This window comes from Mustela erminea, chromosome 16 (assembly GCF_009829155.1).
Source record: "Mustela erminea isolate mMusErm1 chromosome 16, mMusErm1.Pri, whole genome shotgun sequence".
NCBI classification, from domain to species: Eukaryota; Metazoa; Chordata; class Mammalia; order Carnivora; family Mustelidae; genus Mustela; species Mustela erminea.
Genome location: NC_045629.1, coordinates 45,950,985 through 45,977,263, shown reverse-complemented (window position 1 = coordinate 45,977,263; position 26,279 = coordinate 45,950,985). Strand labels below are relative to the sequence as shown.

General features: G+C 39.6%; 1 protein-coding gene and 1 long non-coding RNA gene across 4 annotated transcripts in view; both read right to left on the bottom strand.

Annotated features, from left to right (window-relative positions):
• The window catches only part of CPQ (carboxypeptidase Q), a 449,400-nt gene that overhangs the window by 75,299 nt on the left and 347,822 nt on the right, over positions 1-26,279 (bottom strand). For 2 of the 3 annotated variants that reach the window (XM_032316614.1, XM_032316615.1), the window contains one exon: positions 640-841. The exons of the other annotated variant lie outside the window; for it this stretch is intronic. In XM_032316614.1, coding sequence (XP_032172505.1) covers positions 640-841 — 202 coding nt within the window. The remainder of the gene's footprint in view (positions 1-639; positions 842-26,279) is intronic. 3 annotated transcript variants of the gene reach the window in all.
• LOC116575309 lies at positions 18,689-25,316 on the bottom strand. The gene is made up of 2 exons (XR_004279700.1): positions 24,128-25,316; positions 18,689-19,310 (listed from the first exon to the last, which is right to left on the bottom strand). It is a non-coding gene; the product is annotated as an uncharacterized LOC116575309 (long non-coding RNA).

The window sequence follows — 26,279 nt, the reverse complement described above, 5'->3', positions numbered from 1 at the left end:
CTACTTTGTAGTCCTGGGACCTCCTGAGGCCTACTCCTATTTTGTAAGTTCACCCCTCCCCAGGATTTGTTTTAAAAATATCAACCTAATAAATCACTGATCAGGGAAAAGTAGTTTAGTCCAATCTCTTCTAAGAGACTTCACTAAGAAAAAAATGATTAGTAGGAAGCACCCAACCCTCAAAGAATAAAGCTCTACTGGTAAAATTTTAGATATCATGGTACTTGGATAGGAAATTATTTGGGTCAGAGAAGATTTCCTAGCACAGAACCAAAACTAGAAGCATATCAGTAGTAATAATAATAAGTAATAATAATAAACAGTACTCCATTTCTCAAATTTTGGTCATGAGATCACCATTCGGATACCTGTTAAAAAAATACCCAAAAACAAAAACAGATTTTTAGGTCCTATCCCAGAATCATTAAAGCAGAATTTCTGGGAGTGAGAAATTATTGTTTAGAAAAAGAAGACAAATGGGTAAACAAACACAAATGAATATTATTATTCCAAGTCTGGAAATCATCAGACTATAATTTGTAGACAAAAGTTTAGAGTTTCCACATATTAACTGGCCTATTGGTATTGCTGTGACAAGTTTGAATAGCATCTTTATCTGACTTCCTTTTTTGGTCTTACCAGGCACTCCAGCTTGGATCCAGAAGTTAATGTCTGTCCCTTCTCCAGTCCTAAAGACCTGTGTGACATTGACAGGCTGCAGCAGCCTCATGACCTCCTCCATGATGGCCCTGGCCTTCTCACTGCCAGTGAATTGCAGCCCAGAGGGTAAGAAGGTTCCCTCATCAGACTCCATCACCAGGCTGTAGTTGGAAATATTTACCTAAACAAGAGAGAAAAGTATTTGGTCCATTATCTGTTTCTTCATCGCCTTCTCCTTGGGAACTATCAAACAACAATAATCAAATGCTTTATCTCCTAGGCGGTTCTTGCCAAAACACATGCCGCTCTGCCTGACCTAGGGTCTGGTCTGCATATTATCTAAGCGTTCTGAGATGCACAATTACTCATTCTGGGATTTGCCAAACTCAAGTTGACTTGGAAGGACTTAAAAAATATAATGAAAGGAAATATAAAGCCTCATATTGGAGTCACTCAATTATTTTCTACTAGCAGTCACAGTCTTTCAACCAATTTTCTCAAATGCCTAGTGTGTACTGGGATATAATTCCTCCTACGTGGTAGGTATCCCCAGATAGTGGTAGTCAAGGCCAGACAAAAGAAAGTGTACCCCGAGGACCTATTTCTCTGTACCTCTTTCCTCTAAATAGTATTTGAACTGATTTTAATCGTGACTTCTGCCAAAGCTTCTAGGCATCAAATGGACAGGTTGTCTTGGGTTTCTGATGTTGTTATTCCATCTGTTGAGTCTCCTGGGAGGAAGGCAGTAGGACGACACATGAAACACTGCTCTTGCTAGTGTACATAGCACTGGAAAACCTGACAACTCTGTCAGACCACTAGTTTGTGAAGGCTTCCCAAATAATGTCTGCTAAGAAAGCACGCAGTGATTTCACGTAGCCTATAATATTGCTGCAAGAGCTTAGAATAGGAGATGCTGTCGGCAAGGCTGTACAACTAAACTGCCACAGAGCCCTAGACTCACAAGTTTAAGGCCCTTACCATTGGCCTAACTATCTGCTTCCCAGGAGCCATTCACTTCTCCAAGACTGATCCATTACCAACCACCAGGTTGAGTTATTCCCACGCTATCAATGAATGGCACTGCTAGTCATTCCTTACTACTCAACTAGTAAAAATCAATAATAATATTTGCACAGAGCTTCCAGAGAGGTTTCATACTTGCAATCTCCATTTATTTGCTTCTCGAACCCATAAAGTAGACAAAGCGGCTTTATGGTTATTGCTGTTTTACAGAAAAGGAACTGAGGATTAGAGAGGTCAAGTGATTTGCTTAAAGTCACACAGCTGGCAAATGGTAGAGCCTGGGTCTGGAATCCTCTGCTTCCCAGGACTCCACCCTGCCATCACCAGCAAGAGATGGAGTGATAAGGAAGGCTTATTAAGAATTCAAATGGTTTTTCACTTATGTAACAATATGAGGGTTGCATTTTTTTTTTCCTAGAACAGATTCCTTTTTACACTGATTTCCTAACTTGCCATGGAAGTATACAGTTGTTTCAAGGACAAGAACAGTGTTGGATTCTAAAGGAGGATGTTGCCAGCATCTATAGGACTGATGGGGGGTGCCTGAGACACCATCACATTGCTGCGGTCATTGTCAATGACTGAGAAAGTTAACAAAGCAGAAGTCTTCTCATGCTTTCTCTCTCACTTCCAAAGGGTTTCTGTCTTCCTGGTGATTTTCAGAGAAAGACCTGAGGCATTTATAATAAAAAGTGTCATGTCCACTTTCAGCTGTGGCTACCTCACAACAGCAGCATCACTCAAGTTAATAATATGCAAAATATTTGTATTGATGTCTCACATTCAGCACACAGGCAGTCAGGAAGTTGACACGTCATTTGGCAGTCCTAACCTTCTCCCTTTATATGCCCTGCTACTCTCCACCCCAAACTTGATCTCGTGTAAAAAGGAGAATAGAAATATCACAATAATCTGCAAATGAAAACAAAATTGGATGATCTTATATTAGGAGGGTTCCCCTACTGCAGGCAGATCCATCATTCCAACAATATTAGACAAAGCACTGTTGATCTTGCACTATTTAGGTTGAAGTGAGGCTAGGTAGCAGTTTGGCTGTCAGACCCAACATATGGAGCCGTCTGATGAGGTGGACACAGCCCTGGACTCACTCTGTTCTGTTCTCTGTTGGGTTACCAAGGGGGTGGTGACTGGTTTTCTCCCTCTGTCCCCAAGTCATGCCATCTTGTCCTCTGGCTTCTCCATCTTGTAGAGTGGGACAAACGCTCTCTTCCAATGAGAATAATGAGCCTGGGCACATGGAGCTTTAAGCACCTTCAAAGGAAAGACCTTTGTGGGCCAAAGTGAAAGTGGCTGCATGAGTTGAACTTGTTAGGGCCCCTCACAAAATGTGCATTAAGGACTTCTTAGCTGTCTTCAACTGCAAATGAGATGTCCTAGGGACAGGGGGCTCCATAGTTTGTGAATGCTTCTGTACAATGTTCCAGGATGTCGCTAGGAACATAGAGGATAATGTATATAAATAAGCTTTTAAAGCTATGTGTGGCAGCCAGTCTAGGAGAGAGATAAAGAGTATGGGCTTTGGAATTATTCAGACTGGGTTTGATTGTCAGATTAATCAATCATTGGCTGTGTGTCTTCATGTGGTCTATGTAACCTCTTAGTCTCTTCTTCTATGAAATGGGTATGATAATGGCAGCAGCTCATGGAGTTGTAATAAAGAGTTCATTGTAAAGCCTGGTGCAAAATTAGTTTATAATTATAAATTATAATTTATTATAAATTATAAATTATTATAAATTAATAAGGTTGCCCTTACTGGTCTTATGAAGCATCTGGACCTCTCAAATGTCTAAGGCCGGCTTCCACCTAAACCATCCAGTTAGCTGCTTACAGTGATGATAGGAGGCATTTCTGCAGTGCTGCCGATGTGCCAGACATTGTGTGAAAGGCTTTCCAGCTTATCCCTTGTAATGCTTACAATCATGCTATGAGACAAGTGCGATATTTCTTCTTTCACAGATGAAGCAGTGGAGGTTTAGTAACATTACATAACATTCCCAAAGTTACCCAGTTAGTAAGTGGAGCAGCCAGAATGCAAATGAAAAGGTCTGCTTCCGACAGCCGGAGCTCTCCATCCCTCCGCTACCCTGCCTGCTGAAGCTTTCTCCCAACTGTCAGGCCACAGTCCTCTACTTTTAATTTAAAAATACAGGGACTGTAGTTAAAATTTAAATTTTAACTGGCATTAAAATTATTTTCCATGATCATGATACAAGGTCTACTTGGGCAGAATTTATCATCCCTGCTAATTAAGTAATCTGATTAGTCAAAGGAAGGAGTAAACAAAACAAAAGCAAAAACCAAACAACTCTTGCCTCACAACTTCCTTCCAACTAGGAATAAAAAACCCTAAATAATAAAACATCCTTTCAAGCTGAATTAGACAGGATGTGCCGATGTCCGTAAACCAGAATTCTGGCGTAGCTAGAGACATGTTTAATTTCTATTCATGTAGAATTTTACTAGCTGTTGCTAACGTGATGGCAGCATTCTATTGTCTTCTATTTATATATAAATATCTCCATATGTTTTCAATAAAGGACTAAGAAAACACACCACCCACTGTCGGTGACACTCATTTACGGAGTCCTTGTCTAATTGTTAGCACATGGTGAAGGACTTGGGAAAACAAATGCCTGTGCACAGGGAAACCGGAATGAGGAAGCCAGGTCAGTAGGCTGTTAGAACTGCTGCCTCTCAGGGATGTATCCTTACAAACATCCATGTTCCTTGCTATGCTGGGAGTTGCTAGGGACGCACTCAGTGTAGATTTGAAAAGCTGATTGTAGGCAGTGATGCTCAGCCATCTTCAGCACACGTAACACGGCATTTGTCCTCCTGTTTTCGCAGTGTAGGAAGAAACCTGCTTCTAGGGACTGAATACTTCATTCCTGAGATAACCAGCACCAGATAAGAGAAGCCACCGCATACAGATGAGGAGGCTGAGAAGCTCAAAGATAAGCCAGACAGTCTCTGTAAGCCCCACTTTGCTCACGTAATAAAGAGAAAAATATCTTTATTAGGAGCCATGGAAACTGTCATTCATTGCTGTGTAATGTATATAATATAATGAAGAGAAATGCTCCCAGGGAACTGGGGTCAGCATCATTGCATTAGGTAATATCTGCTCAGGGTTGAGGACTCAACTTTGCCTTGTGCTACAATCACATCCTATTACACTTCTTTTCTTTTTTCTGTTCTGAGAGGGTCAGGTTACTCTGCCAAAGAACAATTTGGTAACTATTAGTATTCTTTGGGTGCAATGCAAGATTAAAAAGAAGAAAAATGTTTAAAATACAAATTGCATGCTTTAAAACACTAACTCCTTAATATAAACACAAAGATGATGTTTGTGTTCTCGGATTTTGTAAAATTCCAGGTGATTCTTCAGAAATATAGACTCAAATTCAACAACATCTACTCTCTCCTCAGATTTGGTTTCTTCTTTGTTGAAAGCTTTTAATTTCTCATAACCTTGGTGACATGTCTTCGGTTTTTACCTCAAGTGACACTGCAATCTCAAAAGCAGATGGAGGAAAAAAAGGACACTCCTAACTATTCAAATTCATAATGTAGCCTCCTCAGTTCAATCCTCAAAGAAGTCAACTCCATCCTGACAGAGGCCAGTACCACATTCCTGCCCCATAAAGTTAATATTTTACAGATGATGGTGGTAACACTGTTGGGTCAGGTGGAGGGAGGGTTCAAAACAAGTTCTCAGAAGCACACGTCTTATGATACTACGTGCTGAGTTGTTGCAATCACCTTTCCCAGGGGTGTCAATGTCCTTGAAGTTCCCAGTTCATGGGGTGGAGGTGGGGAGGGGGTTTCTTCATAGAACTTCCGCCCCCAACAGCTGTCAGGATTAGATAACAGGTAAAGCAATCTCTCCCTGCTGTGCAGAGCCAAGAATAGGTTTGACTTTCTGCTCAGATCTACCCTGAAGTTCAGCCTTTTATTTCTGATGGTCTCCGGTATTCAGTTTTGAACATTCTTGAGTACCCGAGGGAGAACCAGAAAAGGGATGATGACAAGGTGGAAGGCTGTAAGTTATTTTTATTTGACAGCAACACTGGCTGCAGCCTGGGGGAATGGCCAGTCTTGGGTAAGTTACATCACCTCTAAAGTGGCAGACACCTATTGTGGTTTAGCCACTGTTCTGCCTGGAGACGGGAACAGAATAAATGGCTTCTGAAGATCCCTCTCACACCCTATCATTCTCTGGGTATGCACAGAAGGATTCTGTTGTGAGCTGAACCTCTGTTTTCAGGCAATCCAATTTTTACAACATCATCTGAAGCGCTCTAGTTCTCAATAAGTCTCCTCTTGAGCTGGTTAAAGTCCACGGATAGCCTTTAAACCTACTGAAGACACATGATCCCTCCATAAATGTCACTATGGTAACAACAGTGAGTGGGAAGGCTGAAAATATGGCATAAACATAGGCTAAAAGAAATATGAATTTTATTTATATTACAGAGGAAATATGACTACTATATTCACATTTCCTTTAGGAATAAAAAGAATACATTATCGAGAGTATTCAGTAGATAGACTTAAAAAAGGCATGGCAAGTTAATGTCAATCTCAGTTTTTAATTTTATTCTTGCATGTTGGAGCAACATAGTCAACACTCAGAATCAGTGGGACTCGAGATCTCCACAAAGAAATTTTGATTCATTTACCTTTTTTAATTTTTCAAAAGATTTTATCTATTCATTTGTCAGAGAGACACAGTGAGAGAGCACACACAAGCAAGGGGAGTGGTAGGCAGAGGGGGAAGCAGGCTGCCCACTGAGCAGGAAGCCCGATGTGAGGCTCAATCCCAGGACCCTGGGATCATGACCTGAGCTGAAGCAAACCACTTACCCAACTGAGCCTCCCAGACATCCCAATTCTTTTAATATAATACATTGGTCAAGTGTTTCAAGCTAGCTGTTTTATACACATTTCAATATGGAGTCATAGAAGAGGAATGTCCAGCACGGACAGCTCTGCAGAAGCAGCCTCTTCTGCCTTTTTCATTCTCTGTCCTTCTCAACCCTTCCTTCTTATGGCATGGCCCTGTCTATTTCTCCTCTTGTATCCACCACACTCCCATTCTTCCTCAGGTTCAAAAGGAAGTCCTTAATTGCCTAAATTAGGAAGCCTTCCTTCAGTTGACCTTTCTTCTTCAACACTGTTACATGCTAAATAAACATAAAGACCTGTATCTAGGTTTTGATGGTGGTGTTTACTAACCAAGATAGTGCTTTCCAGTGGACTTCTAACCCCTTTCTTCTGGCTGGGAAGACTAGAGCAGCTTCTTTAAGACTTTCTCTAGGAATAACAGCCGAGTTCATCTTCTTATAAGCGGCCAAGTTATTTGTTTAAAAAAATACAGTATTTATTTTCTTGTCCTGCAAAAATAGACTATATTCTAGAACACAAATATTCATTCAATCCTAGGGCGTATCATATTAAAACACAATCAATAGCTTCACTTTCTCTACAGCCTGTAGACAGGCACTTACAGTATTTTTGGATTATGACAAGATTCTTATATGCTTTATTTGATCAAGCAGTCTTTGCTAATAGTAAAGGTGCTAAATACAGTTTTAGAAGTAATTTTATTTTCATAAGTTTGCCTTTTTTTCTTTCTCAAAAGCATAATAGTGGGTCTCAAACCTCACAAAAAAAAAACAATAATAGGCAAAATTGAGCTTCACAGCAGTTGGTCTATTCAAGTGACTTCATGCCTCTCTCCTTGCCTTCCATTCCTAGCACACCACACCCCTATCTAATGTGCTGGGCTAGTGCACTTTATTAAAATTTTTTTAGATTTATTTATTTATTTTAGAGAGAGACAGAGAGAGAAAGAGAGAGAGATCACAAGGGGAGGGGCAGAGAGAAAGGGAAGGCAAGAATCTCAGATTCCCCACTGAGTGTGGAGCCCGCCGATGTGGGGCTGGATCCCAGGACCCTGAGATCATGACCTGAGGGGAAATCAAGAGTCTGAGACTGAGCCACCCAGGCACCGCCAATTTGTTTTTAATACCTACCCTCTCCAGAAAGGATTAAAGATTTCCTAAAAGAAAAGATCCTAATACCGTATTTTAAAAGCATTCAAACTCTCTAGAACCAAGAGAATGACATGAAGGCAAATATCACATCAGTGTGGATCTCTGCCATATCGCCAGCTGAAGTAAGAAAGCTCAGCACATAGTGGGTGCTCAGACATGTTTCAGGAAAAAGAAAGTCACAACTGGGAACTCTGACATGATACCCTATCAGCAATTTGAGGATATAATTTTTAGCTCTAGTTCGTGCTGGCAGGGTAACGGGGAAGATTGATGTATCGCAGAGCTCTCATTATCTAGGAGAAGAAAGCAGCTCCTTGAAAAAAGCAACAATTTCTCCAGCATACAATTCTAAGAGGAATTATTATGTGGCTCTTTATACGAGGAACACTGAACAAACTAATAGAGTCTCCAATAACAGTTTTACAAAAGAGGCAGAAACATTTTTCCTAATATGATTTCCTACATATTGATCCTCAATTAAAGCAAAAAGCAAAATATGTAGCCATATTTCAGTAAAGGTGTTTCTTCAGGAGCAAACTGTATTTATTCAATAGTTATTGAGAAAGTAACAGGGCATAGGGTGATCATACACCCTGGTTTGCCCTGGGCAGTCCCAGTTTATATCTTTTGTCTTGGTATGATTACTAAGAGTACCCCCTTTCTCTTGCAAATGTTTCCTAGGATTTAATAAGAAACCATACTGCCAACCTACCTATGAAGGAGTTTGTACATAAAGATGACAAAGGGGCGCCAGGGTGGCTCAGTTGGTTAAGCCGCTGCCTTCTGCTCAGGTCACGAATCCAGGTTCCTGGGATGGAGTCCCTCATCAGGCTCTCTGCTCAGCAGGGAGCCTGCTTCCCCCTTCTTTCTCTGCCTGTCTCTCTGCATACTTGTGATCTCTCTCTCTCTCTCTGTCAAATAAATAAATAAAATCTTAAAAAAAATAAAATAAAATAAGAGATGACAAAAGTAGGCTTGCTTCCTTATGAGAGGGCAGAGTTTCCCAGCAGAGGCAATCACTGGCAGTTATATTAAATGTGTTGAGCTTTATGAAAGAGACTTGTACAAAGAAAGGATGGTAGCTACAGGAAAAAACCGGGGAGAGGCTGGTAGAGGAAGTGATGTTTGGCCTCAATAAAACCCCTCAAATCAAAGTTCTCCCGCTAGAACAGGGATCTTGTTAGTTCGTTAGTGCACCTCCTGCACCAAGCCAAGAGGCATCTACTAATACTTGTCAAATTAATAAACGAGTGAGTGATACTGTTCAAAGTATCCAAATAGTGTCCTGATATGTAGCTTTCTAAGCAGAAGCAGAGCTTAGGCAATCTCAGAAATAATAAATATAGGGATGCCTCGGTGGCTCAGATGGTTAATCATCTGCCTTTGGCTCAGGTCATGATCTCCAGGTCCTGGGATTCAGCCCCATGTTGGCCTCCCAGCTCAGCAGGGAATCTGCTTCTCCCTCTCACTCTGCCCCTCCCCACTGCTCCTGCTCTCTCTCTCTCTGTATCTTTCTGCCTCAAATGAATAAATAAAAAATTCTTTAAGAAAAGAATAAATATAAACATGTTCTACACAGTATCCCACTCTCAAATATCAATTGTCCTTCCTAGAATTTTTGTAGGAATTAGCAAAATACTCAAGGTTGAGATCACTAGTTAGCATTAAATTGCAAATATTTGATGGAGATGAATTTGACACTTGCTTATCCATAAATGCTTTCTTCCCTTGGCTTTTGGGACCTCAAATGCTTGGTTCTCCTCATGCCTCACTGGATGCTCCTCATTTTCTTTGGCTGGTTTTCTCATCTTCCTGATATCTAGACATTGGGGTTGTCAAAAAAACAGTTTGAAGGCTTCTTCATTTCTCTGCATATACTCACTCTGCTGGTGTTCTCATCAGTCTTATGGTTTTAAATAAATCTGTATAGTGATGAATTCCAGTTCATATTTCCATGCCTCTCTCCTGAACTCCAGACTCATATCCAACAGCTGCTTAGCATCTCCACTTAAATGTCTAATCATGTATTAGTTTCCTATTGCTGCTGTAACAAATTACCACAAATTCAGGGGCTTAATACAACACATTTATTCTCTTACAGTTCTGGAGGTCATAAATCTGAAATGAGTCCTACAGGGTTAAAATAAGGTGTTGGCAGAACTGGTTCCTTCTGGAGGCGCTAAGGGAGAATGTGTTCCCTTGCCTTTTCCAGCTTCTAGAATCTTCCCTCATTCTTTGGCTCATGGCTCCTCATCAAATTGCCTTTTTACTCCCTGCTTCTATGATCACATTATCCTCTTTTGCCTTTGATCTTCTTGCCTGCCTTTTATGAGGAGGGTCCAACTCAGTAAACAGCATCCATCCTTCTAGTTGTTGTGTCTAAAAATTTTGACAACCCCAAATTCTTGACCCCTCTCTTGATTTTACATCCCAAATGCAATCTGTCAGCAAATCCTGTTGGCTCTATTTTCAAAAATAGACCTAGTATCTAATTTTATTCATTCTTTGCCAGGACTATTGCAGTAGCCTCCTGTCTATCTGGTTTAACCCTTGCCATCCTTCAGTGTATTCTTTTTTTTTTTTTTTAAGATTTTGTTTATTATTTATTTAACAGACAGAGATCACAAGTAGGCAGAGAGGCAAGCAGGGAGAGAGGGGGAAGCAGGCTCCCCGCCGAGCAGAGAGCCTGAGCGGGGCTCGATCCCAGGACCCTGGGATCATGATCTGAGCCGAAAGCAGAGGCTTTAACACACTGAGCCACCCAGGTGCCCCCCTTCAGTGTATTCTTTACACAGAAGCCACGGATGGATCTAGAGGGTATTATGTTAAGTGAAATAAGTCAGTCAGAGAAATACACATAGGATTTCACTCATATGTGGAATCTAAGAAATAAAACAAACAAAAAAACAGAACAAACAGGCTCTTAATGACAGAGAACAAGCTGGGCCACTGCCTGAGGAGAGGTGGCCGGGGGGGAAATGGTTGAAATAGGTGATGGGGATTAAGAGTACACTTACTATGATGAGTACTGTGTAAAGTATAGAACTGTTGAATCGTTACAGTGTACACCTGAAATTAACATGGATGTTAATTACACTCGAATTTTAAAAAATGTAAATCTGATGACGTTACTCCTCAAGCTTTCCATGTGGCTTCCATTTCACTGAGGCTACAAGGCAAAATCCTTGTATTTGCCAGTGAGGCCCGAGATGGAGAGAGAGCCTGACCTTGCACACCTTCTCTGACAGTACCTCCTCCCAACTCTCACTCCGCTTTCAGTGCTCCAACCACCCTCTGTGCCTCAGTGATGCTGGGCTCCTGAAGCTGCTTGCATTTGCTACTTCTCGGACTGCCACCTGCGCACCCCATCCTCTCACTCCTCTCAGGGCTCTTCTGCAATGTCCTCTTCTCAGGAAGTCTTCCTGACCACCTTAGATAAAAAGAAGACCTCCCCCACATCCCTGACAACATGTCCTCACCCCTTGTTCTGCCTTATTTTTCTCTTTAATATCAACGGTAAGTATTTATCTTCATTGTCCGTCCCGTTCTGGAATAACATCTGGTTCCTGATGGCAAGGATTTTTCTTTGGCATTTACCACTTGTGGTAGACTATTTAATGGCTATAAATCCTTCCCTTTCCTATACTTATGCTCCATTTCAGTGTGAATTTGACACTCCTTTCATCAAGAAGCAATCTCTTTCCTCACCTTCTGAATCTGAACTAAGCCAAAGCTTTTCTTTGGCCAACAGACTTTGGCAAACGTGACTCTTTGTGACTTCAGAGCACGGGCTACCTTGACCTTATAGTTGCTACCTTGTTCTTTTGCTGCCCTGGGACTGATTTGTAAAGAAGGATAGGCAAGTCTCCTTGGGGCTGAGGTAGCATATGGAGAAAGCAGCCTAGTTGAGAGCCAGTCCCAACTCTCATACATGTAAGTACAGCCATCCAGCCCAGTCAAGCTGCTCTCTGAGGATGACTACAGCCTCAGTGACCAGATAAAATACAGAATACTGGTTCAATCTCAAGTTCAGATAAACAATACATACTTTTTTAGTACAAGCATGTAGGTTCCCTAATGACAGGGTGCCTGAAACAGCACCAAGAATGCATAACAGGTGCTCAACAAATATTTGTTGAATGAACGAATATTCTATGTTACTGCTTCAAAGAAGGCTCATGTATTTATATATAATCTGGGTAAGTTGGAAAGGTGGACTTTTATTATTTAAAAATTTAAGGAAACTGAGGGTTGCCAGAGGGGAGGGGGTTGGAAGAGGGTGGTGGGGTTATGGACATTGGGAAGGGTATGTGCTATGGTGAGTGCTGTGAAGTGTGTAGACCTGGCGATTCACAGACCTGTACCCCTGGGGCTAAAAGTACATTATATGTTTATAAAAAAATTAAAAAATTAAAAAAATTAAGGAGTCTGATTTGTAATACTGCTCCCATATTAAATCCCACCACTGCTAAAGTGGGTTAAGGGTTGTACTATAAGCCAAGCCAAAACCATTCTCAAAAAGCACCTTGGTATTTGCTGAAATGCCCAGGTACTTACTCAGTTGAATTCCCACAATTCTTTACCAGAAGAATGGAAGAAATAATCTTGGCCAGGAGGCATCTGGGGAAAAGAGCTACTAGTTATTTGGTTTTATGATTGAAGAAGTCTCAAGAATACTGAACTGAGCCCAAAGAAGGTTGAACAAGTTAGTCACAAAAAACATCCCTATCCAACAATATCAATTGATTTGTTGAATGGAATGGTGGTATAGTCAATGGCTTACAGGATCTGGTGGCTACAGTGGCCAGCATGGAAGGAGAGGAGAGTCAGAGACATCAGCAGTAGGAAGAGAACAGCTCGGAGATAGTGACTCTCAATGAGGCTCATGATGAAGGAGGCCTGTGGAGAATGCTGATCCTGGGGACCAGAGGATCTCCAAGATGAAGAGAGAGGGCCTCTGAGGACACTATAATCCCGGAGCATTTATGTGGAGAAAATTCTATGACCATGCCCATCTTTAGACCTCTCTCTTGAACTTCAGACTCTTACCAAGTTGTGTATTAACCTCTCAAACTTAACATTTCCCAAACTGAACTCCTGATCTCTACCTTGCCCCCCCTTTACCCAACTCCTCCCATTTAAGTAGTTCAGGCATCAGACTGGGGGGAGGGGTCTCACTTGCTCCTCTTTCTCTCACACTCTAAATACAATCCACAGTCGGATCCTGTTGGCTCTTTCCTTAAAATACATATGGTGTAGTCCACTGTTATCTCTCACTCAGAGAAAAATCACTCTTGAGGCCTGATATGATCTGGACTCCTTTATACTGATACAGATGACCTCGTGTCCTTCTACTTTTCCTCCTCTGCACCTCTTCAAGCACACAGGCTGTTTGCTGTTCCTTGAATGCCACACACATGCCCCCAACACACTTTTGCAACAACCACTTGCCTACCTAGAATGTTCTCTTTCAGATACCCGCAGAGCTCACTTCTTCATTGTCTTCAGATCTTTACTCAGACAGAACCACTTTGATGGAGTCATCCCGCCCTCCTGCAACTCAAACCATTCCCTCCCCACACTCCTTATCTCTGTTCCTTATTTTTCTCCTTAGCTGTCCCCTTCACCTAACACACCCCTCTACTTCTTTATCCAGTTTGTTATCAAGGACAGAGTTTAAAGCAGTGCATGAAGCTTAGACAGCTCTCAGTCAACATGTGTTAAGCAAATAAATAAATATCTGTATTATGTGTTTAAACACATACGTGTGTGTATGTATGTATCTGTACACACCGCAAGCACATAACTAGAAGCTACTCAGGATGACCGTAGTGCTGGTGGAGATGAGGATGAGGCAGCCAGTGTTGGTGATAAGGCGATAGCAGTTTTTCAGATTCTGGTTTGTTTTTTTTTAATCTTCGCAAGATAGCAGCACAAGTTCAACAACTAAAGTTGTAGGTTGAATCTTTAGTGAATATTTTATAAGGCTCTTAAAAATATACAAATGCTTTATAACATTCATTATAAATGCTAAAAAATACTTCTAGGAAGACTACATAGAATGACAGCAACAGAAAAGGGCATTAACTAAATACAAGTGAAACTTCTCAGTTTCCTTCAGTCATGGAATGATGAGATCGTCTTACTTTGGAAGCCGTGCAGCAAAAGCTGCCCTCCTTAGCAGACCTTATGTCATCATTATTTTACCGGCAAAGAGGAGACCCCTCAACATTTGAGACTTGCTAAAATAAAATGGCCATCATTCATAGAAGAAAAAGATGTGCAATATAACAACTGAACTGCCGAGTGGGTGTTTAAATAGAATTTTTCCAAATATTAAGTAATTTTTAAAAGAAACCTTAAGGTTTGGTATGCTTTAGTACAACATAAGGATAATAGCACACAGTGTAATCAGTAAGACTCAATTATAGAAACTAATAAATGCATCCTGGGACTACTTAGAGCTTTAACAATTGCTTTGCATACTTTGTAAGTTTTAAAGTATTCAGACAAAATGAAGGAAAAATAATAAACAGATGATGCAATTTAGCTTTGAGAAGAGTTAAGATAATTTAATAGGTATAGTTTAGATAAAAGGAGGCTAAGGAATTAGAGCGATCACAGAAAAATATCCAAGTAGGTACCTGTTTTGAGCTAAGGGAGGTATAGAAAAACAATTTTCCTCATCTGAGAATAGTAATAAGCAGCCCCAGTAATCACCTAAAGGTAGAAGAGGAAAATAGCTATGGTAGAAAATAGCACCAAATGCGCTGGAAATAATTATTCTGGGAAGCTACCCGAGGACCACTGTGGAGAAACTGAACATGAGAAATGCTCAAGGAAAGTCGAATGAAAGCTGTCAGGTACACAGCCTTCTCCTCAAACTCCTCTTTGGATATCTGCAATCTTTGTCAGGTGTCACTGGTGTTTGAAGGAGATACAGGTGATATGTGTAGCAATCCTCCGGGAGTTCGGTCTCAAAGTGGGATGAATACTACAATTCCCACTTCAACGGTGATTGCCACTGGGGAGTTAGAGGAGGTGATGTACAGACACTAAAATGTTATTTGACACACTTCTTGGTCATTAGGTGAAAGATCTTCCGCAAGTTATGTAATTACTCTGGGCTTCAGAGTACTCATTTGTAAAGTGGGGATAATAATAGTTATTTTGCAGGTTTGTTCTAAAGTAAGAGCTCTTAATCTGGTATTCTTTGGGGGTTCACAAATTTTGAGGTGGTTTGTGACTTAAATTAGGAAAAAATGCATCTTTGTTTTCATTAACTTCCAAATGAAATTTAGAATTTTCTGCAATTATGAATGTAACAAACCAAAGTAGTTAGCAGAAACTGTCACCTTGTCACCAATAGAAATCACAGATATTTTCATATCACGTTAGACTTATTGTGGAAATCTCAAAATAATCTTTATGTTCACCACTACTTTGAAGTTATAATAATAATTAGATAATACTGTAAATCTTATTTTACATTTTTAAAAAACATGATTATATCATATTTACTTTTTAAAAACTATTTTAATAAAATTCATATCCTTGTAACACTATGCATCAAAAAATATCTGAGAAGATGTCCATAGTGGCAGACTGCCAAAGTGCTCCCTGGAATGAACAATTGTCACAAATCTCTGTTGGATAAGTGGTAGCTTTATTATTAAGGTAATGACGATAATGATGACAATTCCTATTGTTGTTGTTGTTAGTATTTTATTATTAAGCTCATGAGACTTTGTTTGCCCTGGACATCTGGATTGGAGCCCTGGTTCTGTCACATAGCTATATGCTCCTCACAGGCATTCAATCTCAGTGAGTTTCATATCCTCTTCAACAAAGGAAAGACGTATCTAATAGGGCTTTTCTGAAGATTATATCAGTTTACCACACATATTCTAGGGCATACTATATATCAAACTATTCAATTCTCTTGAGACCTTCCATTGTTATTGTCACCAACAAGAGTGAACAATAAGTGGAATAGCCATATAAATTATCACCCAAGTCAGGATGCCTTTGAGATGAAAGATCAATAATTATGGGAGGGCAATGGGTAGAAATTAGACTATGTCAAGTAAATCAGAAACCAGTATACTATTTAAATACTTCTTCTCTGATGTTTTTGTGTCACCTATTTTGCTACTATAAAATTCAACAGATAAACACCAATTTCCTTGTTTGTAAGAATCACATTTTTCTGCTATTTTAACATTTTGGAAATTAGAAGGCATCTTGCTATTGATACATTCCATAAGATACTTCCCAAATACCAGGCAAAGAAACTAATTGTGCCAAAAATTTGTTGTCATTGCTTGTCCATGTGGAAGCTTCATCACACAGAAAGGGCGTCTGGTACTTCATTTTACACCTTGCTAAGTTATTTGCATTAGTATCAACACAGATCACTAAATTTTAAATTTGGGTCCCTGATTATTGATTAAAGTTCTTCAAAAATTTTGGTATATGCCAAAGGTTGATTTTCACACAAGGCAAAACAAAGGCAGCAGAAATTACCAAATCTTCAGATTAGATCCTAGAATCTAAGGGTTAGCAAAGACTGGTATAACCAAACATGCATTTGGAGGCTTCCAAGTAGGTATTGAACAATTTATTAAAGCTATTAGTACCAAAAAAATACTTGAAATGATGCAAGAATTCAGCAAAGTTGCAGGATATAAAATCAATGCACAGAAGTCTGTTGCATTTCTGTATACCAACAATGAAACAGCAGAAAGAGAAATCAAGGAATCGATCCCATTTACAATTACACCAAAACACATAAGATAGCTAGGAATAAACCTAACCAAAAAGGTAAAGGATCTGTACTCTGAAAACTATAGGACACTTACGAAAGATATTGAAGAAGACACAAAGAAACAAAAACAAACACAGACATGTATATCAATGGAACAGCACAGAGAACCCAAAAATGGACCCTCAACTCTATAGTCAACTCATCTTCAACAAAGCAGGAAAGAATATCCAATGGAAAAAAGTCTCTTCAACAAAAGTGCTGGGAAAATTGAACAGCCACGTGCAAAAGAATGAAACTGGACCATTTTCTTACACTCTACTCAAAGACAAATTCAAAATGTCATGAAAGACCTAAATGTGAGACAGGAATCCATCAAAATCCTAGAGAACACAAGCAGGAATCTCTTTGACCTTGGCTGCAACAACTTCTTGCTAGACATGTCTCCAAAGGCAAGGGAAACAAAAGCAAAAATGAACTGTTGGGACTTCATCAAGATTAAAAGCTTTTGCACAGCAAAGTAAACAGTCAACAGAATGCAAAGGCAACTTACAGAATGGGAGAAGATATCTGCAAGTGACATATTAGATAAAAGGCTAGTATTCAAAATCTATAAAGAATTTATCGAACTCAATACCCAAAACTCAAAAAATCTAGTTAGGAAATGGATATCTGAAGATATAGAGAGACATTTCTCCAAAGACATACAAACGGCCAACAGATATATGAAAAAACCCTCAACAACACTCATCATCAGGGAAACAGAAATCAAACCTGCAATGAGATATCACCCCACACCAGTCAGAATGGCTAAAATTAACAACTCAGGAAACAACAGGTGTTGGCGAGGATGTGGAGAAAGGGGAACCCTCTTACACTGGTGGTAGGAATGTAAATTGGTGCAGCCACTCTGGAAAACAGCATGGAGTTTCCTCAGAAAGTTAAAAATAGAACTACCCTATAACCCAGTAATTGCACTATAGTTATTTATTCAAAGGTTACAAACATAGTGATTCGAAGGGGCACCTGCCCTCCAATATTTATAGCAGCAATGTCCACAAGAGCCAAACTATGGAAGGAGCCCAGATGTCCATTGACAGATGAACGAATAAAGAAGATGTGGTATAACATATATACACTGGAATACTACTCAGCCATCAAAAGAGTGAACTCTTGCCATTTGCAGCAACATGGATGGAATTAGAGGGTATTATGCTGAGCAAAATCAGTCAGTCAAAGAAAGACAAACACCTTATGATTTCACTCACATGCAGAATTTAAGAAACAAAACAGATGAACATAGAGGAAGGGAGGGGAAAATAAAATAAGATAAAAACAGGGAGGGAGGCAAATCATAAGAGACTCTTAACTACCGGGAGCTAAATGAAGGTTGTTGGAAGTGAAGTGGGTAGGGGGAAAGGGTAAGTAGGTGATGGACATTAAGGAGAACACATGATGTAATGAGCGCTGGGTGTTATATGTAACTGATGACTCACTAAACTCTAACCCTGAAACTAATAATACACTATATGTTAACTAACTGGAATTTAAATTTTAAAAAATAAAAAAAGAAGGCTTTCTTAGACTTTCAGGAGAAGTTGTATGGCTTTTAAAAATATTAAATTAAAAATAAAATGGAAAAAAAGTAGCCAGACTGGAAATACAGAGAAAAGCCTGTATTTGATATGCCTCATAATCAGATGGTCAACCCTAAAGGTGCACCTTGAGCCCCTTGTCAACACAAGGAGCAAAAGTTACACAAAGTGGCCTCTCACCCCAACTCTGACACCTCATGGCTGATGACTGAAAGGTATTTAATAATCCAGTAAGATCTTTAGATTTGGACAGACATTGATTATAATTACAAAAGTGTGAGTTATTGTATGCTACTATCATTTTAAGAAAACTGTACATTTAATATAGTTTTATTTTTCCTTTAAAGCTTTATAAATCCTAATTGCACTCCTTACAATTGATAATGCTTAGATCAAAGAAGTAGAGACTGAATCACTTGCAACCAGTCTCACAGAGTCACACTTTAGTTCCCTCTCCCCTCCCTCAAGCTCCACCATTATTTTCTGGTTTAAATTTGAAAATATAATACTTGGCATTCTGTTTTTTCCAGCTGAAAAAAACATGAATGGTTGTGTGTGGTTTTCTTCCTTTTTTTTTTTTTTTTAAAGTAAAATGAAGTTTCTTTCACCACAATTCATGCATCTACTGCTTGAGCCATAAGAGAAGAGGTATGGTCTAGACTATTGTAGCTGCTGGTAGCCATCCCCTTGACAGCCCCTGGGGGTTTCTCTGTAAGCAATAATTGACTCACATACATCTCACCACCCTATGTCAGTGGTCACTATCTGCTAAAAGAAGGTGGAATTATACCCATAGATACAGAAAGCATTTTTCACTTAACCAGAGTAGTCACAAGAGAAATTCTTCATTCTACTTGAAACTTTCAGCATGGAAATCCACAACAGCTGACTCTTAGGAAGGCAGTGGTAATTTATTACTTCACACATGTCACTTCCATATAATGAAATAATTAGCTGGGAAATTGTATCTGCATTCTCAATTCTTTTTTGTACAACAGGAGTGTCAGTATAATAAGGCATTAACTACGGTTTCAGAGAAGTGAAGGTAGAAGCGTTGTGTACAGTGACTATTTTTTCCATCTTTATTTGCTCCATTCTTCACTTGGTGATTCAGAAGAGGTTGTTTAAATAGAGGCTTGTAATGGAAGCCATCACTACAGTATGCCCTATTAAGGTAATTGTCTAAAAGACAAAGAGATAAAAATCACATGGGTGGTCAAAGCTTTTCTGCCAAGCTCTTGTGGAAGCCAATAGGCTTAGTGCCTTAGGCTCCAACTCTTTGTTACTCTCTTGAATATGCCTTTCATTTCTACTTTCCTTTCCATTTCTGTTGTATTAGACCTTGGCAGGCTGAACTACCCACGAGGGGCAGCTCTTGATCACCTTTCATTGAAGAAGAGCAAACACCAATCCATTTTGGCAGGTACAATTTTCCAACACACTCACTAAACAGTTTGCCAATTAAGGTACTGACGAACTGAGCTCTCAATTGTGAAGAAAAGAACATGCTAAGTTATTCTATCTTCTAACGAAGAAAAGATTTTGTTTTTTCTTAAAAAACAAACAAACAAACAAACAAAAAACCAGAACAAGGGTTGAATCATTTGTTCTTTGAGTTGAGTTTTGCAGATAATGTTTAAATGCCTCTTTTGCAATTCACAATTCATCTCCTGCCCCAACTCACTTAGCTCTCTTCAGTGCACTCATACTGAAGCCACTAAGGCAGATAAAATTAAGGGATGCCACCTTTTGGAGACCTCACAGCTACTTTCTTTTATAATTGTTTCTCCATCCTCATCCTCATAATGTAAGTCTCATCCTTACATTAAGACCCTGCTAAGCTGACATGGCCTGGAATATCCTTATTGTCTGATAATGTTAAAAAATATTGACCCTCATGAAATCTCTATTCTTTGAAATCTTAAAAAAATAGCAAAAGCAGGGATCCGTCCAAGGGTATCTCTGTCCTTGGCTTATCAGGCATAGTTGCGTGGAAGTAGAAAGCTGAACTTGGTATGTGGAGAGTCTTAATATATTTTCCTAGGTGGGTCTAAGCTCTACACATGCAGAGAATATACAAACAGATAAATACATACACTATCTCCATCTCTCAAGGATTAGAATTTTGCTCTCATTTTTTCTTTTCTTTTAAGATTAGAGGCTGGGAGATGTCCTGAGGAGGTATCCCGGGGTGCCTCTGATCTGAAGACAATCTTTTAAATAGTAGAATGATCTTAACATTTATTAGTGTGAGAAGGCGTTTCATATCATTAAAAGTTATTTTTAGATTTTTTTAATTTTATCTATTGTCCAGCTAAAATTTTACTTAGAAAATGCCCTCAAGCTAAGAGAATATTATAGCAAAGATTAAAAAGTGGTTTTTTGTTTTTTTTTAATCACTGTAGCAAGATTTAGAGAGTCAACTTCAGGAACAAATAAATATATTTATTTATATCCTCTCCAGAGCAGGTGCCCATATAAAACATTGAGAATTACTGGTGACAGCTGATGTCTGCATGATTATACAATATCATCTAGCCTTATACTCCAAAGTGTTATAGAATGTGGTTCTCTGAAAATGTTGTAGTATGTGTTTTAAACTAAGCATTTTGAAGTGACTTCTCCATTTTTCCACTCATGTGTTAACTATAACCACCATGCCTGATTTTATTGGTGTGTATGTACTTCAGACTACAACAAGTGGAGATATATACACTCATATCTATGTAAATCCCATATTTAAGATGGACGGCAGAGAAGTACATGGTCATAGAAGTCATTATGGCTGGTCTTGAGAGAGAAAAGCTAGGTTCAAGTTCAGGTTCCGTATCTTGTGGCCGTGCTTTGCGACACTGAGGACTTTCTTTACCTCCCAGGGCCTCTTCATTTTCACATATAAAATATGGAAAACGGTACATTGCCTGGTAACTACCAGAGTCATTATTTTTATTAAAGTCTATGAAAGAGTATTCTTATTTATAAATGATCACACTGATGCAAGAGATTACAATGACATCTTGTAAATAGTACGAACTTGCTACATATTTGTTTGGGAAACAGGATCTTTAAAAATTCTTGATGGTTTCTTTTCTCTCTGTAAATCTACCCAAAAAGATCTCTAGTACTGGATTTCCAGATCTATTAAAAGGAACAAATTACTTTCCCTTACATGGAAAAAAAAAGGACAGTTTTCACAAAGAACTTTTCCCTCTATTTACTATTACATTCTCTTCCTTTTGACCTTTCCTAATTCAAATGACAAAACAGCTTGATTGTTCCCCATTTGGCTCTGTGGGGTATAATAAAGTATTTCCCAGAGCTTTGGAGAGGGGAAAAAAAAAAACCATGGAGTTATGCCAGTGAGGGGGAAAGGATGCATGCCATACATTCTCCCAGCCCTCAGCTAATGCTGGGAGAGTTTCCCAAAACACATCTACAAGTATTTACTATAGCATTGCCTATGATTTCATGGGGTGGTGCATCTCACTGGGCGAGTTTTATTAAATGAAACTACAGAAATCTATAAAAGCCAATTATACTCCTGTTTTAACTAGTAATGGAAATTCTGTCTAATCTCAAAATGGCTCATGCTATGAAACCATTTTAAACCTTTGTTGAAAGGTCTTGTTAAGCTTTTAAAATGTGAATTGTTGTTTATATATGTTTTGCCATGTGGGGCATAAAAGCCCTTTAGAAATTGATTCTGAGAACTCTCCTTTAAGAGAACTCCGAGACCAAAGCAGTTTAGACAAACTGCTGGTTGCTAGGGGTAACCTCAGCTTCTAGAATGAATAATCACAGATGCAGGACAAGCACTTGATAAGAGTATGCACGAGTGAGGTCTTCTGAAAGAAAATAAAGAGTAAAGCCTTAATCTCTGGGTTAGGAAAAACAATTATGCCAAGATCAACTCTATGAGGGGACAAGTGGCACATTTGAGACACCAAGGGACTTGGGTTAATATTTAGAGGATGGCCCATTAGAATGAGTTCCACAGAGAAAGACAGGACTACAGAAAGTCTTCAGGTTGTAGTCACAGTGGTGTCCTATGATTCTGCTTTTCAGTTCCCTGTTTGATCTTCAGCCCTGAAAGTAACATAGTTTTAGTCCCACCAATTGTGGCTTCTAGACACTGTTTCTCAGAGAACAGAAGGAGCTCACCACCCAGTAGCTGCTTTGTGGCATTGAGCTTACTGGCAGCCCTGCCAGTTTTGTTCTGCCCATTCATTCCTCACGCCGTCTTTAACAGGCTGTTCTCTGACAGTTATATATTTATGACTCTAGCAGAAGGACAAAAAACCCACAGCAGACAGAAGTAGGGCACAAATGTCCAGAGGGGCTACTGATTATCACAAGATATGATGTGCTGGGGGTCTCCTGGGAAAAGCCTCTCTCCCAGACAATAATTCAGATTTTAAAAATGAAGCACTGTAGGCAAATCTACAGATAAAACTAGGATGTGGCTATAAATCGTGAATGACAACTGTTAGGGATTAGGAAGAGAGTTGTTAAGATGTATTGGAGTGTTCATTTCTTGGAAAGACCCTTCTGTGTGTACAGGCTTTAAAAAATACTTTTGAATACTATTGCATTTAGTTATCTTAATTAAGGGTTCTGTTGTTGCTTCAAGAAATTTTGCGAGAGTAAGCTAACCCCTTCCTCCAACCAGGGTACCAGCCTACAGTGTGGCTCCTGGGCTGGGTACCACTGAGGCAACAGACCGACCTGGTGATGGTGTGTTCTGTCAGTAAAATACCTAACTGGAAACAGCTGTCCCCTCTTGAGGGCTAAGCTTACAAACAGGTCTCCTAAGGCCCACTAAGACACAATTCAATGTAAGCCACAAGACACCCTCAATGTGAGAATTTCACTACGTGCTACAGATTGCTTCCACCAAACGGTAAGGCTGTGAAATTGGTGGAAAAGGCTTCAGAAGGAAGTTTCCTAAACTTCTCCCCCATAAGGGTTTAAAACAGGAGTCAGAAAATGTAACCAGCACACCAAATCTGACCAGCTGCTTATGGTGGTTGTTTTTTAAATACCGAGTGTTATTGAAATCTAGCCATGCTCATTTGCCTACTATTGTCTATGACAGCTTTTGCACTACAAGATCATAGTTGAGTGGAGAGGCCACATGTCTTGAAAACCTAAAATCTTTACCATTTGGATCTTTAAGGAAAAGCTTGCCAAACTTGGTTTAGAAGATGAAGGGAAGAAGACAGTCCTGGGCAAGTTAAAATAGTGCTGGTGACTCAAAAGTGGTTTGCTGACTCTGTAACTCAGTAAGTCCCAAGCACACGTGATGGGACAATTTGGTTCCAAAGGCTCTGACCCATGTAGGTCACTTGTGAGCCTCAGGCATGACACTTCAGTTCAGATTTGTGTGTCCTGGTGTGCCAAGCTGATTTCCTTAGAAAGCTCATGCACCAAACATGCTACGGGTCCTTCTGGGTCAGATCACGACCTGTCTGGCAATAAGAAGGCACGGAGGCAGAAAGTATTTGTGCCTAGCTGGTAACCTCCAGTAAGCTGGTAAAGGAGGCTAGATGCAAACTGGAGTTCTTCTACATGCTCTCAGGAATGCAGAATAAGTGAGATAAGATGCCCGCCACGATGTCACAAGAGACCTCAGTGTTTGGGCACAATGTTCCCAAAACCAACCTTAAAAGTGTAGTCACGTTCTATGGGTTACTGATGATAGCAGAACAGTCAGGATAAGGATACCGTTACTTACAGGCATGGAGCTGCAACTAGCACTCCAGACAAACTACACTGTGATCTGACACCATAACGCGTTGCGGGATAAACATTGCCCCGCGACTGTAGGCCAAGTCCTGACATTCAATGACTATGGAAAGATACCATTCTAGTTGTCACAGCCTGTCTTTTTACTTTAAATATTCCTTTTCCCCTATATGGAAAAAAAAAATAATAAAAACCAACCAAGAAGGATTCTTTCTAAAGAGATCAAGGAAAGAGGAGAGTCAAAGCCTACTCACTTTCATTCACAAGGTGACATAAGGCGATTCCCTAAGATCAAAGGGAGTATATGCTGATACTTCTGCCCAGGCTGACATGCATCTCTATGTAAATGCCACACATACAGAGAATTCTGAAGCCCCACAGTCATAAGGGATTCTACGTAGGAGAATGCAAACAAATACAAAAGACAGCCCTTTCCCTTTACTAAAAAAAATTAATTCATAAATTCTAAGAAGACCTCAAAGAGCTCCCAGGTGTGCTATAGAAATTATGTGAATGTTGGAACTACAAGGGCCTCCAGACCAACAAGACACTGAGAGAAATGAAATTTAAACCAATTTTGTGATGTGCTTGACCAACAACATCTAGGCAATGAAAGAAAAACACAGGATGCATAAAATCCTGGCAGGATCGAGTGAGATTATAACCTCCTATCAGGACGTCCATACTGCACAGGACATTAACGATAGAAGAAGGGCCACGCTGGAGACATGGTCCAGACACGGTTATGCTGAATGGGTATATCAGTTCTATTATTTTTATAACCAGAGCTGCAGATGAGCACAGAACTGTTCCCACTTGGGCAGTGGCGTCCTAACTATCACTTGATAGAGAGGCAATAGGGCCAGTGAAATGAAAATGTCTACGTAAAACCATTTGTGCAGATAACATAAGAAGTCCCACAAGCATTTCTACCATGTCCCTTTATTTTAAAATGAAACATGAACCTATGAGGGTTGGGAAGCTGGCAAGAACTCCACTACTAAAAGAGGCCAGGACTTCTGTATTTTTACATAAGAGGACAATTTGTTCGTCAGTATGGCAAAACGTACACATTCATTTCAACTTCTTCTGCTCTAGAGTTGGCGAGAGTTAGGGGAAACGGATGCATTTAGAAGGATCATACATCTCATCCCTCATTTAATAAAGGCTATTTAAAATATTGCCCTAATTAATGATTACCAGAACACAGCAGTGTTCATAATCCCTATAATTCAATTGCCAGTAGTTTGTGCAATAAATCAGGAAAAGGTTAAAATATTTTTTATGCCAGAATAGAACATATCAATCTATTTTATTTGATTACCTTGTGTAATGAGGCTTTTCCAAGGCTAGATTACCTTACTCATTATAATTATGACAGATATTTTTGCTTAAAATCGGAAAGATTAAAAAATGTCAGCAATCTAGTTGAAACTCTTCTAGGATGTTTTTTCCTCCTTTGTACATTTTGGGACATGAGAAATGACATTATACCCTCCTTCCAAGAGTAGAGAAGAGAGTAACATGGTTCCCATGAAAAGCAGATTAGGCGAATGGCATCTGGACAACACTCATTTTATTCACTGATTTGAAAATGAAATAAAATTGTCTATAATATTTTCTAATTTCAAAGTTAAATTCCACTCTTACGAGTGAACTCTTAAAAATCACTGGAGCACAATGATATCCTCCTATAGGTGGTGACATTTCCTTCTTAGTGAATGCAAGCTGAATTCAACCAATAAAGAAGTTCATGTTTTTAACAAATAATAACTTCATCAATAAAGAAGAACATAAAGGCATCCGATACCATCTTTCTTCCCTTTTTCTAGAATAACCTATGTTTGGGGCATAAGAGAAATCTCCCTCCCTCAACTTTTTTAGGGATCATTCTTGCCTCGGGCTCCCTTTTGTCTCCATTGAGTTCCAATAGCCCCTTGTCTCCAGGTGAAATCTGTGCTCCTGAGAGTCAGCTTTAGTTATGAACTGGAAGGTATGTCTATGGCCTGCTCTTCCAAGGGGTTTCTCTGAAATGAAATAAGGTCACTCCAACCATTAACAACCCCATAAACCTCATGCAGGATAAAAAGGCCTTGTGTCACCTTTAAATCATAAGGCAGAACACAGAATGAAGGTGACCCTCTCAAAGACAAGAAAAGAGAGAGTGAGAGAATGCTGACCATTAGAAGTGGAGGCAGGACTTTCCTTAGGACTCTTCAGAACCGTACCTTGAAAAACAAAATATTAATCCCACAAGCATGGCCAGAAATAAAAAGTCTAACAATATAATGTATTGGGGGGGACAACTAGGACTTTCATAGGTCGCTGGTGGGAATGCAGAAGGAGACAGCCTCCTACATCTTTGGCAGTATCTAGCCAAGCTAGACATATACCTGTCATATGACA